General features: G+C 43.3%; 1 protein-coding gene across 1 annotated transcript in view; it reads left to right on the top strand.

The window, feature by feature from the left end:
* prkn (parkin RBR E3 ubiquitin protein ligase) overlaps window positions 1-16387 on the top strand; it is a 99485-nt gene extending 83098 nt beyond the window's left edge. The window contains exons 8-12 of the mRNA XM_021608414.3: window positions 8103-8164; window positions 9348-9497; window positions 14012-14098; window positions 14433-14550; window positions 16166-16387. Coding sequence (XP_021464089.2) covers window positions 8103-8164; window positions 9348-9497; window positions 14012-14098; window positions 14433-14550; window positions 16166-16275 — 527 coding nt within the window. The 3' untranslated portion in view covers window positions 16276-16387. The remainder of the gene's footprint in view (window positions 1-8102; window positions 8165-9347; window positions 9498-14011; window positions 14099-14432; window positions 14551-16165) is intronic.
* The last annotated feature ends 29 nt before the right edge of the window (window positions 16388-16416 follow it).

Raw genomic sequence — 16416 nt, 5'->3', positions numbered from 1 at the left:
TATATTTTGGTTTCATCTGACCATATGACATGTACTGGCTTAAGCAGGGGGACACGTCTGGCACTGCATGATTTGAGTCCCTGGCGGCGTAGTGTGTTACTGATGGTAGGCTTTGTTACTTTGGTCCCAGCTCTCTGCAGGTCATTCACTAGATCCCCCCGTGTTGTTCTGGGATTTTTGCTCACCGTTCTTTTGATCATTTTGACCCCACGGGGTGAGATCTTGCGTGGAGCCCCAGATCGAGGGAGATTATCAGTGGTCTTGTATGTCTTCATTTCCTAATAATTGCTCCCACAGTTGATTTCTTCAAACCAAGCTGCTTACCTATTGCAGATTCAGTCTTCCCAGCCTGGTGCAGGTCTACAATTTTGTTTCTGGTGTCCTTTGACAGCTCTTTGGTCTTGGCCATAGTGGAGTTTGGAGTGTGACTGTTTGAGGTTGTGGACAGGTGTCTTTTATACTGATAACAAGTTCAAACAGGTGCCATTAATACAGGTAACGAGTGGAGGACAGAGGAGCCTCTTAAAGAAGAAGATACAGGTCTGTGAGAGCCAGAAATCTTGCTTGTTTGTAGGTGACCAAATACTTAATTTCCACCATATTTTGCAAATAAATTCATAAAAGATCCTACAATGTGATTTTCTGGATTGTGTTTTCTCATTTTGTCTGTCATAGTTGAAGTGTACCTATGATGAAAATTACAGGCCTCTCTCATCTTTTTAAGTGGGAGAACTTGCACAATTGGTGGCTGACTAAATACTTTTTTGCCCCACTGTGTAAATGTGATATTTCCATTTTCTCATAAATGTGCAAATATTTCTAAAAACCTGTTTTTGCTTCATCATTATGGGGTATTTTGTGTAGATTGCTTTGCTGTCTCCAAACTGGACCAAATCTGAAAGAATACTCGATGTCTATGTTTGGGTTAAATCAAGGCCGGTCCAGATGTTTGTGGACGTTGAAATCAAGGCCGGTCGGGACTGGACCAAAAATATATATATATTTTTTTTAAGACGGCCCAAAAGACGCCGACATCGGCCCGTGCATAGTAAATAGCAAGACCATACGTTTTCATACCTGTGCTGTACTAGAAAGGCTTTTAGAGTTCAGAATGTCTCTAGAGAAAAGGATTGGTACTGTTCTAGATGTTAGAGTGATTAACTGATGACAGATCAATAGACTTATATTCACACAAAACAACAGAATTGCACTGCATCAGAGCATGTGAGATGAGTTGCGCTGTTGGAAATCCCCCTCCTTTCTCACTGACCGGTGTCTACGCACCGCTTCCGTGCTCCATGTCCTTTCCAACCGCTCCGCAAAAAAATGCTCCACGCTCAGAGGAACAAAAGAACTGCCTCTCCAAATTTGCTCCATTCATTAAAATCACAATTTAACCAACACCTATCTATTTTAGTGACTACCTGGACCTCCCATTTGGTTTTGAAGTAAACCATATGGATTTGAATGAAAAGTATTTGAAAAAAAGATGAAAAGGTAAATGTAAGAAGCACACATCATTTCAAATAGGATACATGTCATATTAAACAGCATATAACACTCTAAATAAGTCAGGAGCCAGACCGGGAGCCTAAGAAGGAACAAAAAATAATTATTTAGGCTATATTATTTCAAGGTTATAGCCTACAAAGAAATACATTGTGAAGCATTTGAGCGTGCGACACAATAGGCTGGTAAGGACATAAAGCGCTCAGCGTTTAAACAACATTTTGTTGTATTAATCATTATTGTTTATAAATTGCACATATAGGCTGTGACTTACCTAGAATTAAATGCGAATTAAACAAAAAATGACTTAGTGCCTTTGAATTCATTCACACTGTTTGGCCAGTGTTTGGCTTCAGGCTCATGTGATGATGCCTGGAGAGCCGGCCAGCAGCAGAGAATGTCCTCTCCTCAAGTGCAAAGCCACTGGGGATGCTAATCATACCAGGCTGGGCAGAGAAGCAGATTTTTATTTTTTATACATACATACATACATACATACATGTAGACCTAAAAGTTTTTAGGCAAAATAAACCAATGCAAAAAAAGAAACGTGGAACGTATGCCAGGCCTATTGGGACAATGTCAAGTATGGCCTATTGTATAGATAATGGAACAAAAATGAACGAAACGTTTAAGAGATCTGATTTTTAGTTTATAAATACTTTGCTACAAAGACACTTAGTTTTATCTACCCACCTCGTTCCTTTCTGTTACCATGTGCACATAGTAAGTACAACCATCATGCTTTCGGGATACGTGTCTTTTCAGATTCCACATGGATTCTTTAGTTGTGGACACAACATCACCACACTACCTCTCTTGCTCTTGGTCCTCATCTTTGTAAGTCACCTTGATTTAGTGTGTTTTCTCAGTTTCTTTATGAAAATATTTCGAGAACTATGTGACTAGTGAAAGCAAGGGGCTATAGTAGCAAACAAGTAGACTACAAATGCATGCTGAGCCGGGCATGCCCTGAGCTCGTGTAGTGAGCGCTACTGGAGCAAAGTTGGAGTGGGTGAGAAGGCGGACCGCTCCAGCCTTTGGGATCGCTCCGCTCCAGTTCCACTCTCATAGTATCCACTGCATCAGTGTCAGTACAGTTACAGTGCCTTCAGTTGTGTTACAACAGTATTCAACCCCTTTGTTATGACAAGCCTAAATAAGTTCAGCAGTTCAGAATGTGCTTAACAAATCACATAAGTTGCATGGATTCACTCTGTGTGCACAGTAGTGTTTAACATGAATTTTGAATGACTACCTCATCTCTGTAACCCACATACAATTATCTGTAAGGTCCATCAGTCGAATTTCGACCACAAAGACCAGGGAGGTTTTCCAATGCCTTGCAAAGAAGGGCACATATTGGTTGATGGGTGAAAACAGTATCCCTTTGAGCATGGTAAAGTTATTAATTACACTTTGGGTGCATTGATACACTATCCTGTCACGAGAAAGATTCAGGCATCCTCAGTTGCTAGAGAGGTTTCTGGAGAGGAAGGAAACCACCCAGAGATTTCACCATGAGGCCAATGGGGACTTTAAAACAGTTACCGAGTTTAATGGCTGTGATAGAAGAAAACTGAGGATGGATCAACAACATTATAGTTACTCCACAATACTAACATAATTGACAGCATGAACATAAGGAAGCATCCTTTGCAACAAGGCACTAAAATAATACTGAAATAATACCGCGGCTGAAATCTAGTTAGTTTTTTTGTTTTGGCTCTGTACTTCAGAATTTTAGATTGAAAAGAGGTTAAAATTGAGGTTATTTGAGGTTATTTCTCTCCATATCAGGTGAACTGTTTAGAAATTAGAGCACTTTTTGAAATGACATGTAAATTCGATTTCTTTATTTCATTTACAATTACATTTGCAAACATTTCTAAAAACGTTTTCACTTTGTCATTATGGAGTATTGTGTGTAGATAGGTTAGAAAAAACATACATTTATCCACAACAAAATGTGGAATGAGTCAAGAGCTATGACTACTTTCTGAAGGCACTGTATAATCTGTTACAACACACAGAGAATCCCCAGTGAATCAGTAGATGAGAGAACAATCATTCCCCTCGGGGTGAATAACAATCGCCCGCTGGCCAAATCTCACAAAACATACATAACAGTAGAAACGAATAGATTAGCCTACTGTAGCAAAGTAACACCGTAACTGCTACATTAGCCTAGCACAGTCAGTCACACTGGAGCTGCTACATTAGCCTAGCACAGTCAGTCACACTGGAGCTGCTACATTAGCCTAGCACAGTCAGTCACACTGGAGCTGCTACATTAGCCATGCACAGTCAGTCACACTGGAGCTGCTACATTAGCCTAGCACAGTCAGTCACACTGGAGCTGCTACATTAGCCTAGCACAGTCAGTCACACTGGAGCTGCTACATTAGCATAGCACAGTCAGTCACACTGGAGCTGCTACATTACATCATCATGCTGCGTGTTGGGATGCTGCGGGGACTTGCTTCCATTCAGCCACGAGCATTAGTGAGGTCGTGCACTGATGTTGGGTGATTAAGCCTGGCTCCCAGTCGGCATTCCAATTCATCCCAAAGGTGTTCAATGGGGTTGAGGTCAGGGCTCTGTGCAGGCCAGTCAAGTTCTTCCACACTGATCTCGACAAACCATTTCTGTTTTGACCCTGCTTTGTGCAAGGGGATATTGTCATGCTGAAACAGGAAAGGGCCTTCCCCAAACGGTTGCCACAAAGTCCAGAATGTCACTGTTTGCTGTAGAGTTAATTTCCCTTCACTGGAGCTAAGGGGCCTAGCCCGACCTATGGAAAAACAGTCCCAGATCCTTATTCCTCCTCCACCAAACTTTATAGTTGGCACTATGCATTGGGGCAGGTAGTGTTCTACTGGCATCCGCCACACCCAGATTCATCCGTTGGACTGCCAGATGGTGAAGCGGGATTCATCACTCCAAAGTTTCCACTGCTCCAGAGTCAAATGGCGGTGAGCTTTCCACCACTCCAACTGACATTTGGCATTGCACATAGTGATCTTAGGCTTGTGTGCAGCTGCTCGGCCATGGAAGCCCATTTCATGAAGCTCCTGACTAACAGTTATTGTTGCTTCCAGAGGCAGTCTGGAACTTGGTAGTGAGGACAGACTATTGTTATGCGCTTCAGCACTCGGTGGCCCCGTTCTGTGTTTTGTGTAGCCTACCACTTCGTGGCTGAGCCGTTGTTGCTCCTAGACATTTCTACTTCACAATAACAGCACTTACAGTTGACCAGGGAAGAAATTTTACCAACTGACTTGTTGGAAAGGTGGTATCCTATGATGGTGCCATGTTGAAAGTCACTGAGCTCTTCAGTAAGGCCATTCTACTGGCAATGTTTATCTATGGCGATTGCATGGCTGTGTGCTCGATTTTATACACCTGTCAGCAACGGGTGTGGCTGAAATAGCTGAATCCACAAATTTGAAGGGGTGTCCACATACTTTTGTATATATAGTGTATTTATGCGTCTAACTTTCTCACTCATCATTATTCATGATTCGGTAGCATCCACATTAATGTAGAAGTGTTTAGAAACATATTCTTATTTACAATAAAAGTGACTCCAAAATGACACAATACATTATTTACCATTAATTTCTGTTGGGCAGAAAATAATCTGAAACGCAACCAAAACAAACAGCAAATGCATCCAACAAGTTTGTGGAGTCAAAAGCTTGATGTAATCATTGAGTGCTAGGAATATGGGACCAAATACTAAACTTTTGACTACTTTAATACACACAAGTGTGTCTCATACTTTTGGTCCTCTAAAATGTAGGGAATATTTACAAAAGTGCTGTAATGTATAAACGGTTCACCCAGTATGGATTGAAATACCCTCAAATTAAAGCTGACCGTCTGCACTTTAACCTCACAGTCATTGTATCATTTTAAATCCAAAGTGTTGGAGTACAGAGCCAAAACAAAAAATGTCACTGTCCCAATACTTTTGAAGCTTTCTGCTTTACTGATTGAGCTGGTACACCATCATCATGTACAAATGATAACTGACCATTCCAGCCCCTCCATATCCTCAGACTCCCGTCTTTCCCCTTCAGTCACGCAAGTTTAAAACGGTTGTCTTAAGGCAATTTTACACACTGTCATGAAGGGATCAATAAGCTAAATAACAGTCATTAAGGAAGCGCTGAGTGAATTGATTTGACACTGAAAGAAGTTGATCTCCTTTTTAACTGGTTGTCCTTTCGGATAAGCAGAGTGATGGGAAATGGCACAACATAAATCCGGGGGTGCGTTCAGTTCGGTTCAATGTTTACTACGTTTGTGTGACTGTTTGTACTAAACGACACAATTCCCCAAAACAGTGGGCAGCATTCATATTATGAAATACATCTGCTCCCGTTTGATGGATGTGGCGTGGTCAATTTGAGTTTGACCATTTTTAAATTGCAAAACTCATGCAGCACACCATACACGATTGTCCTCTGGGCCATCATAATCATGCCGTACTTGAAATGGTCGTACAGTACAGTACAATTTCCTTTGAATGAAACTTTTAACACCGTTCTGTCGTACTGAGTGTAGAATCCTTTGTTTGACCTGTGACCTCAAACTTTAGTTACTCGTATGTCTTCTGTTCTGAGAGATGTTACTTAGAGAATCCCTCCCTTACTTAGAGAATTCCTCCCTATCTGTCTATCCCCTCCCCTTCCTCTTTCCATTTCTGTGTCTGTCTCTCTCTCTCTCTTATGGCTGTTCCTCTGTTCCCTTTGTTATCTGTGTCTGTCTGACTTTGTCTGTCAATCTCTGTCACTCTGCCTCTCTCTGTCACTCGCTTTCTATCTGCAAGGGCCGCTCCTCTGTCACCACATCACCATGGCAACGTCATGTCACTCTGTCCCTGTTGCCGGCTGTCTGTATCTTTAATTACGTTCAGACAAAAGTCGGTGTCTTGTGTTTTTTTTCTATCTAATTCTTTTTCACATTCTCCCCATCGGAACGTCCCTCCCAGCTCGGGCTGCGTGATTAGCGTTCGTCGGAGGGATTTGCATAAGAACAGTGAGACCGTGGCGGCGGCGCTGTGGCATAGGAGACCCCAGGAGAGATTAGCGACATTAGCATGCTGGAGCCTACAGGGCTCAAGCTACAGCTAACGGTGTCTATGCAGGAGATTGTCTGACTTGTTCTGCTACTCACAGACAGGCTCTATACAAAGAAACATGGACAGTTGGAAGTTGGACATAAGTTTCCTATGGACCTAGTACTTACTCTGTCCTTAGGGTCCCCAGACCTGGGCTAGGTTAAGTTCAAGTCTTTTTAGTGTTAGTGTTACAAGAGCTGCTTGTTTGCCAAGGGGCATGTCTTGACTTCCTGTCCGCCTATGGGGTCGTTGGCTTGGGGATTTTATATGCCTTTGACAGGAAAGGGAAATACATGAATTCATCTCAATACCCATACCACTAAACACATCTGACCCCAGAGATGAGATTGAGCTGATCACTCATTCTCAGAGAATCACCTCCTTGTAAAATGGGAATTGTACTGCAGGACTGATGGTCACTCCTGAGGTCCGGAATGCAATCACTTCACTGTACTGAAGGGAATCAACATTGAGGGAATGGAGTGAAAATCACAGCCACACACATACATACATACATACATACATTCATTCATTCATTCATTCATTCATTCATTCATTCAGACTCACTCTGTGTCACAGTCCATCAGCAGCAATGCCCAGCCTTGGCTGAGAAACTTGCTTGGCCTAGCCTGGGGTTGAGACCACCACACAGCTTGGATTGGCCTCAGCCATAAATAGGCAGCAATATTTCGCTGACAGTGGTGTGAGTGCGCAGATACATCACAGAGAGAGGCCACCGCTATCATCAGAGGATATAGAGGGAGAGGCACGCTGTCCATCTTCCTCCTCTGGGCAGGAGTCTGGCACAGAGACAACACAGGGCACAGAGTTGGCGGCTGACCTAGGGTTGTCACTAGTTACCACAGCCAAAAAGTCTTAACTATGGCTAAACCCCGTCTACTTCTACAATTTCCCTTCTTAAAATCTGCTTTAAACCCTAACCTTAACCACACTGCTAACACTATGTCTAATCCTAACCTTAAATGATGACCAAAAAGATTGTTAAAAGAGGAGAGGACCCCACGCGCCTGCTGTGTCACGCACACAAGCAAACACACCCACATGCATTCAGCGTTGGGTCATTTTCCTTGTGTGATTATCCTATGTAGATTTAAAGGTGAGCCTCGGTTGTTTGAGATGATCCTGTCAGCTAGACGGAGGACCGTTATGACACAACATCCCCCTTGTATGTTCTACTACTCTGCTCCTCGTGGGAACTTCTAGGCTGGGATGAGGGGCCTTGTCTCTCGCAGTTGACCTGTGCTGGATGAGGTGTATATAACAGTGCGTCTTTTTCCAATGAGTGTGTGGGTGTTTGCCTGTTGTGCACAAATGGCTGTGTTCATTTCGCTCATTGACAAAGATCAATCTCTCTCTTCCATTTCTCTTTCCCTCTCCTCTTTTTCCTTCCCTTTCTTTACCAATTTTCTTCACCTCTATTTTCTCCCTCTCTTTCTATCTCTAGCTGGCTGCCCAGACTCTCTCATAACGGAGTTGCATCACTTCCGAGCCCTAGGTGATGAACAGGTGAGTCCTGAACAGTGACCCCAAACAAACAAACTCCTATCTATCCTATCTAGAGGGAAACTAGCATCCCCACCGCCACCCAGCATCAACCTCAGCCTTCCTGTCTCACTCAGGTCACAAGGGAAATATGCTCCTGGTCTCTCTGTCACATCTAACAGTGCTTTAATTGTCTCATCTGGTGCTACAATACAGTGTCTGCCACTATCCTGGTGTTGTAAGCTCCATGCTCTACAAACTGAGCTACCAGCCCACCCTTCAACTAGCCTAACATCCGTCCCAAATGAGCAACATCTCTCGCTCTCTCTCCATCCATCTCACAGCACCTCAGCCAGGAAGAGCAGGAGTCGGTTTTAAGAGGGAGTGTCTGATTCTCTACTCTACCACTCAATACTCTTCATTCACCCCCTCTGCCAGGGGTATTCAAATCTGACCCTACAAGGTAGTGGAAAGCAGTGGATCTGGCTTTGAATTTGAGTGCCCTATACTCCTCCTTATCTTACACACTTCTATACTTCCACTGTAAAATAGTGTCATTTTGAAGTAGCTTACTAATAAGGGAAATTATAAACAATAAGGACCATGCGCCATTGTTCACTCCTGAGACTCTTCAGGCAAACATACTCTCTTCAACATTATTTCAATTTACTCCGACATAGGATTAGCACATTTGCAATAGTAAGCATAATGAAGTGATGAAACGATGCTCCTGTTGCATGAGTGAGTTATTGGCGGGGCTTTGAATTCTGAAAATGAATGCTTAGCCAACTCTAAGCTTGCCCTGTGGTTCCATTGCTCAGTGAAACGCGCCACTCTGAAAGCATAAGTGATGTGAACCGGATGGTTAAAAGCCCCTTCTGAGCTGAGCCTTTATACAGATGTATGATTGAGGCATGCATCAATTAGCCTTGTCACGGAGACACAATTAGCATGACTATGTGTCTGGTCATAATGCTGTGTGTGTGTGTGTGTCTGTGGTTGTGTGTATATTGTGTGTGCATATGCATGAGTGCACCTCTCTTTTGCCCCTGCCTTTTTCCTTCTCTCAATAAATGTCAATAAAATGATGCTTAATAAAGACATGAAATACCATATTGTCGAAGCGGAAATTCATTTACTTCAAATCCATCAAAAACGGATAATGAAATAATGAATGAATCTCTCTCTCTCGCTGTGTGTATATCAGTATGAGCGGTACCAGCAGTATGCAGCCGAGGAGTGTCTCCTCCAGATGGGAGGAGTGTTGTGTCCAGCCCCTGGATGTGGAGCAGGCCTGCTGCCTGAGGAGGACAAGAGGATGATCCAGTGTCTGCTCAGCAACGGGTTGGGATGCGGGGTGAGACATGCATACGCGCAAGCACACAACACGTGAAGAGATGTCGTTATAAAACGAGTTGCATGATGTTCTCTAATTAGCCACCCGATTTAAAGATTAGGAGATAGTATACATTAGTGCCGACTGATTGCATGTTTGCAAACACCACCATCTTCATCACAGGGGAGCAGAATTGGGGTCGCTACAGGGCTCATCGCTCACCTACAGTATCTCAGTCTCTATCTCAATCTCTCCATCTATCTGTCTCCACTAACAGCAGCCTGGCTTAGAGAGGAAGAGAGAGGGAGGGAGGGAGGGAGCAAGCATACATACATGTGTGTGTAGCCATAAGATCCCAGGTGACATTGAGCGAAAGCAAGCAATACAGGTGTAGAAGCACAGTGGCTAGGAGTTTTTCCTGGCCACTGTGCTTCTACACCTGCATTGTTTTGAGTTTTAGGCTGGGTTTCCGTACAGCACCTTGATATGTCAGCTGATGTAAGAAGGGCTTTAGAAATACATTTGATTTGACTGAGAGGGTGGTGGTGTGTGTGTGTGTGTGCACATTCATTCCAGTCCATCCAGAGGTCTGTGGGAAGCAGATAAAGCCTCTATAAGTGTCAGGCTGCTACTTTAAGACAAGGATCCTATCACTTTAACACTCCCCCAGATGCAGTTCTCTTTTTGGGGGGTGGGGGGTGGTGCTTAAGGCCTTAGGATACTGGTGAGCTGGCTTCTCTTAAAGACACCACATCCAGAAATCAATATTGCCCGCTTCCCTGTCTTTTTCATGTCGTCCCTGCTAGTGTTTGTGAGCTGGCTTTAGGAGCCCCTTGCTGCAGCTCTGGTACGTCGTACAGCTCAGATGGGCCCTGGCGGACCCGGCTGCAGCCGCAGGGTACAATAGACACTGGTCAGCAGAGGAGACCTGTAAACATGCAATAGGACATTTTATCTCTGTGGACCATGCAGGTCCTAGTCTCATCCACCAGCCGGCTCTCGGTTGCAATTAGCCTGGGGACGAGGTTAAACGAGCCCGAGCACTGAATCTGAGCGCAGACACGGGAGGTGGGCTGTAGGGTTGGATAGGGAGAACTGCAGGGTGTGTGTGGGTGTTCGTATACTGTGTGTGTGTCTGTCTGTGTTAAAGAGATGATGGTGAAATATTCCTCTGTCTTTGGTACTCCAGTGTGCTTGTCTGTGTGATTTTTAGTTAGCAGATGTACAGCAAGAGAGTATCTTTGTTTTGTGTCTTGAGTGATGTGATTGTGTGAGAGTCAGAGACTCTTTTCTTCTGACGGTGCTTTCAGAAAGGATTCACACCCCTGGACTTTTTCCACATTTTGTTGTGTTACAAAGTGGTTTCAAAATGGATGTAATTGTAATTTTTCTGTCAACAATCTACACAAAATATTATAATGGAAGAAAGAATCTAATTTATTTATGAATAAATATTTATTTCTGAAAAATAAAACACTAATATATCTTCATTAGGTAAATATTCAACCCCCTGAGTCAATACATGTTAGAGACAACTTTGGCAGCGATTACAGGTGTGAGTCTTTCTAGGTCTCTGAGTTTTCCACACCTGGATTGTGCAACATTTGCCCATTTATTATTATTTTTTTTAATGATTCAAGCTCTGTCAAATTGGTTGTTTAATCATTGCTAGACAACCATTTTAAGGTCTTGCCATAGACTTTCAAGCAGATTTAAGTCATAACAGTAACTCTGCCACTCAGGAACTTTCGCTGTCTTCTTGGTGAGCAACTCCAATGTAGATTTGGCCATGTGTTTTAAGTTATTGTCCTGCTAAAAGGTGAATTCATCTCCCAGTGTCTGGTGGAAAGCCGACTGAACCAGGTTTCCTCTAGGGTTTTGCCTGTACTTAGCTCCATTCCCTTTATTTTTTATCCTGAAAATGTCCCCAGTCCTTAACGATTACAAGCATAGCCATAACATGATGCAGCCACCCCTATGCTTGAAAATATGAAGAGTGGTACTCAGTGATGTGCTGTGTTGGATTTGCCCCAAACATAACACTTTTTTTTATTCAGGACAAAAAGTGAATTGCTTTGCCACATTTTTTGCAGTATTACTTTAGTGCCTTGTTGCAAACAAGTTCCATGTTTTGGAATATTTTTATTCTGTACAGGCTTCCTTCTTTTCACTCTGTCAATTAGGTTAGTTTTGTGGGGTAACTAACATGTTGATCCATCCTCAGTTTTCTCTTATCACAGCCATTACACAACTCTGTAACTGTTCTAAAGTCACCATTGGCCTCGTGGTAAAATCCCTGAGCGGTTTCCTTCCTCTCCGGCACCTGAGTTAGGAAGGACTCCGGACGCCTGTATCTTTGTAGTGACTGGGTGTATTGATACACCATCCAAAATGTAATTAATAACTTCACCATGCTCAAAGGGATATTCAATGTCTGTTTGGAGCCCTTCTTTGTGAGGCATTGTAAAAACCTCCCTGGTCTTTGTGGTTGAATCTGTGTTGGAAATGCACTGCTAGACCTTAAATATAATTGTATGTGTGGGGTACAAAAATCATCTTAAACGCCATTATTGCACACAGAGTGAGTCCATGCAACTTATTATGTAACTTGTTAAGCAACGTTTTACTCCTGAACTTATTTAGGCTTGCCATAACAAAAGGGTCTTATACTTATTAACCCAAGACATTTCAGGTTTTTATTTTTCATTCATTTGTAAAAATGTCAAACATCATTCCACTTTGACATTATAGGTTATTGTTTGACCAGTGACAAAACGATCTCAATTATTTTAAATTCAGGCTGTAACACAACAAAATGTAGAAAATGTCAAAGGGTGTGAATTCTTTCTTGAATGCACTTTATATGAGAGAGAGATGAAGCGAGAGATTGCGAGAAAGGAAGGGTGCCAGGGAGGGCAGAAGGGGACGACTTTGCCACTTCATCAGTAAGATCTCTCACAGAGCTCTTCTTAGAGCTTCACAAGAATGCTCTAATTTAGAAGAGTTCCCAGTGCTGCTGTCACCCTCAGTTCAAAACTTCACATGTGCCATATGATTCTGCACTGAGACAGACACTGCAGTGTGCTGAATCTACATTACAATATGATACCCACCCAATACTGAGCAACAGCACAGGGCTGCACATCACTTAATGTTGACTTACAAAGGCTATGTCAGTTTTTGTGACTGTGTGTGTGTGTGTTTTCAGTGCATGTGTGTATGTTTACCCTCTGAGGGTGCTGTCTGGGGTGCTGTGATCCGTTGTGTTGCTCGGTGAAGGGAGGCGAGGGGAAATAGGTTTGTCAGCCACCGGAACCCTGCTGCAAACCTTCATGAGTCTTCCACACTCCACTGGGCAGCTCTGTCTCTGTACCAGCCACGCAACCCACCCACTGGCCAACCCTCAACCCAGCCGCAAACCTTCGCCCCAACCGGCCCCCGGCCCAACTCGGCTAGACAAATGACTTAAACTTAGAGGTGAGGATTTTCTCCTGACCAAGAGACCTGATCAGGAGGAAAAGAGACCTGTCATAGGCTCTTGCTGTCATATAGTAATAATTTGAGTTTATTATAACCGTAGTGATATGAAGCTTCTTGCTGAAGTGAGACTTAAGACAAGTTACTGTTGAATGTTACAGAAAACCATTCAAAATGACTTCACAGAAAATCAGGTCACCGTGCTACAGTGCAGTGTAGTGACGCGTCCTGCGACTCCTCACTTCTCATCGCCTCGTGTCTCAGACAAGCTTTGGTGCATACGCCACGGGCGTTTGATGAAGCGACTGTTCAGAGTTCTCTGCCGAAGATGATGATGGAGGCTCATCTGAGGGAAGAGTGGGAAAGAACGAGGGAGGGGGAGGAAGAAAGCGCCTGTCAGAAGCTCCCCTCTTCTCCCCTTGTCCCATCACAGGCGGCGCCATACAGGAGTTTGGAAACAAAGAGGCGTCTGTCCCCCAGACCTGAGAGGAGAGCTGCTATCAGTCACACTTAAAAACAGCAGATAATAAAAGAAAGAAACAGCGACAAGCCCCCTCTCCTTCAAAACTCCAGCCCCTTTGATGAAGTGCAAAATCACTGTTGCGCTTCAAAAGATGGAGTCGAGCTAAAAATACAAAGCATCTTTCTAGATTCCTAGTTAATCCCGGTTGTGGAAGGATTCGGTGTATATCAGCTCCCTACTTCCACATGCAGGCTGGGTGGCTCCTAGTTGGGGAGCGTATAGAGATGGCGCCACCCACTGTCTATCTTAGGAACTTGTATACAACCTGTGGGAGAAGATACAGCCAGTCATTAAATGCCTTGAAACCAGGGGTGCGTCTTAATAGTAAAAAAAAAAAGACTTTATCTCCACGTCTCCTTTCCTTCACCTGCAGTTTTGTGATGGAACTATACCGATGAAAGCAAATTCATGGCTGGCGTCCATTGGAAAGGAAAGGGAGCCACTATAAAGTATTAAGAAGCATCCCAGTTCAGGGTTTCAGTGTGACTGAATGGGATCATATTATTAAGGCAACATTTTGCGTGTCTTCTTTCAGTTTGTGTTCTGCCGTGACTGTAAGGAAGGATTCCACGAGGGGGAATGTCATGTGAGGTCATCACCTGTCTCAGGAGGAGCCCTGCAGGTAACTGAGCCAATCAGCTGTGTGCTGCTCACTGTTGCACTGTCTCTGCTGCCCCCTACAGTCCACATGGCCAGCATTAGTATCTAAAAAGGGGACACTGAAACATACTTGTAATGGCTCATAATTCAGAGTTTAATTTATTAATTAATTTTGAGATATGAAATGTTTTATGTATGACTCGAGTTTTAAAACATGCCACAAGATGGCATTCCTAAATCAACCAAATTTCAGCACACTATTCACTGTATCCACTAAAGAAATAAACCCCCAGTCTCTCACACCCCCACCCCTGGTCTGGTCTCTCTTCACTCTCTCCCTTGACCTCCCGCCCCAGGGTTATGTAGTGGATGAGGAGGCAGCTCTTCAGGCTCGGTGGGAGCAGGCCTCGCAGGAGACTATAGACGAGACCACCCGTCCATGTCCACATTGCAAGGTCCCAGTGGAGAAGAGTGGTAAGGCACTGCACATCCCTCCATCTCACTCCATCCATTTTCTGATCCTTATTCCAATATATACATACACTACCGGTCAAAAGATTTAGAACACCTACTCATTCAAGGGTTTTTCTTTATTTTTACTATAATCTACATTGTAGAATAATAGGGAAGACATCAACATGATGAAATAACACATATGGAATCATGTAGTAACCAAAAAAGTGTTAAACAAATCAAAATATATTTTATATTTGAGATTCTTCAAATAACCAGCTTTGCACTTGATTGGCATTCTGTCAATCAGCTTCATGAGGTTGTCACCTGGAATTCATTTCAATTAACAGGTGTGCCTTCTTTAAAACTAAATTGTGGAATTTCTTTCCTTCTTAATGTGTTTGAGCCAATCAGTTGTGTTGTGACAAGGTGGGGGGGGGGGGGGGGGGGGGTATACAGAAGATAGCCCTATTTGGTAAAAGACCAAGTCCATATTAAGGCAAGAACAGCTCAAATTAGCAAACAGTCCATCATTACTTTAAGTCATGAAGGTCAGTCAATCCGGAACATTTCAAGAACTTTGAAAGTTTCTTCAAGTGCAGTCACAAAAACCATCAAGCGCTATGATGAAACTGGCTCTCATGAGGAACTCCACAGGAATGGAAGACCCAGAGTTACCTCTGCTGTAGAGGAGAAATTCATCAGAGTTACGAGCCTCCGAAATTGCAGCTCAAATAAATGCTTCAGAGTTCAAGTAAGAGACACATCTCAACATCAACTGTTCAGAGTAGACTGGGTGAATCAGGCCTTCATGATGAAATTGCTGCAAAGAAACCACTACTAATGGACACCAATAAGAAGATGAGGCTTGCTTGGGCCAAGAAACATGAGCAATGGACATTAGACCGGTGGAAATTTGTCCTTTGGTCTGGATTCCAAATTGGAGCTTTTTGGTTCCAGCCGCCATGTCTTTGTGAGACACAGTGTGGATGAACGGATGATCTCCGTAAGTGTATTTCCCACCGAAGAGCATGGAGGAGGAGGTGTTATGGTGTGGTGGTGCTTTGCTGGTGAAACTGTGTGATTTATTTAGAATTCAAGGCACACTTAACCAGTATGGCTGCCACAGCATTCTGCAGCGATACGCCATCCCATCTAGTTTGGGCTTAATGGGACTATAATTTGTTTTTCAACAGGACAATGACCCAACACATCTCCAGGCTGTGTAAGCTGTCATCAAGGCAATGGGTGGCTATTTGAAGAATCTCAAATAAAAAATATATTTGTTTAACACTTTTTTGGATACTGTATGATTCCATATGTGTTATTTCATAGTTTTGATGTCTTCACTTTTCTACAATGAAAGTAAAATAGAAAAAATAAAGAAAAACCATTGAATGAGTAGGTATTCTAAAACTTTTGACTGGTACTGTATATGTTCTATATCTACATTGTTTTCGATATGCCCTTTATTTCTCCAACCCCTTAACCCCGCCCCCCTCCCTCCGCAGTGGGAACAATACTGTATAATAGATTTCAAATGCCATCCTTTCATACATTGTCCTTTTCCCAAGCTTAGTCTTCTCTTCTCCTGTTTGCCTGTCTATAAAGTTGTGTTTTTATACTGTGTTCCCAGGTGGCTGTATGCACATGGTGTGTCCCCGTGCCCAGTGTAAGTTTGAGTGGTGCTGGATCTGTCGTGTGGAGTGGAACAGGGAGTGTATGGGCAACCACTGGTTTGGCTGACTCTGAGACCTCAGAAAGGCCCTGCCGCCACTCAGGAATACGTGCCTGTGACTGGAACGCAAAATCAATCATGTGTTTAAAAGACTCAATAAAGCTGTGCCCTGACCTATCACAATCTCTTAATCAGTGACCTCATTTGCC

Source organism: Oncorhynchus mykiss, chromosome 1, assembly GCF_057628025.1.
Source record: "Oncorhynchus mykiss isolate SJ-2025 chromosome 1, ASM5762802v1, whole genome shotgun sequence".
Classification (NCBI taxonomy): Eukaryota; Metazoa; Chordata; class Actinopteri; order Salmoniformes; family Salmonidae; genus Oncorhynchus; species Oncorhynchus mykiss.
This window is presented reverse-complemented; position numbering and strand designations above follow the sequence as displayed.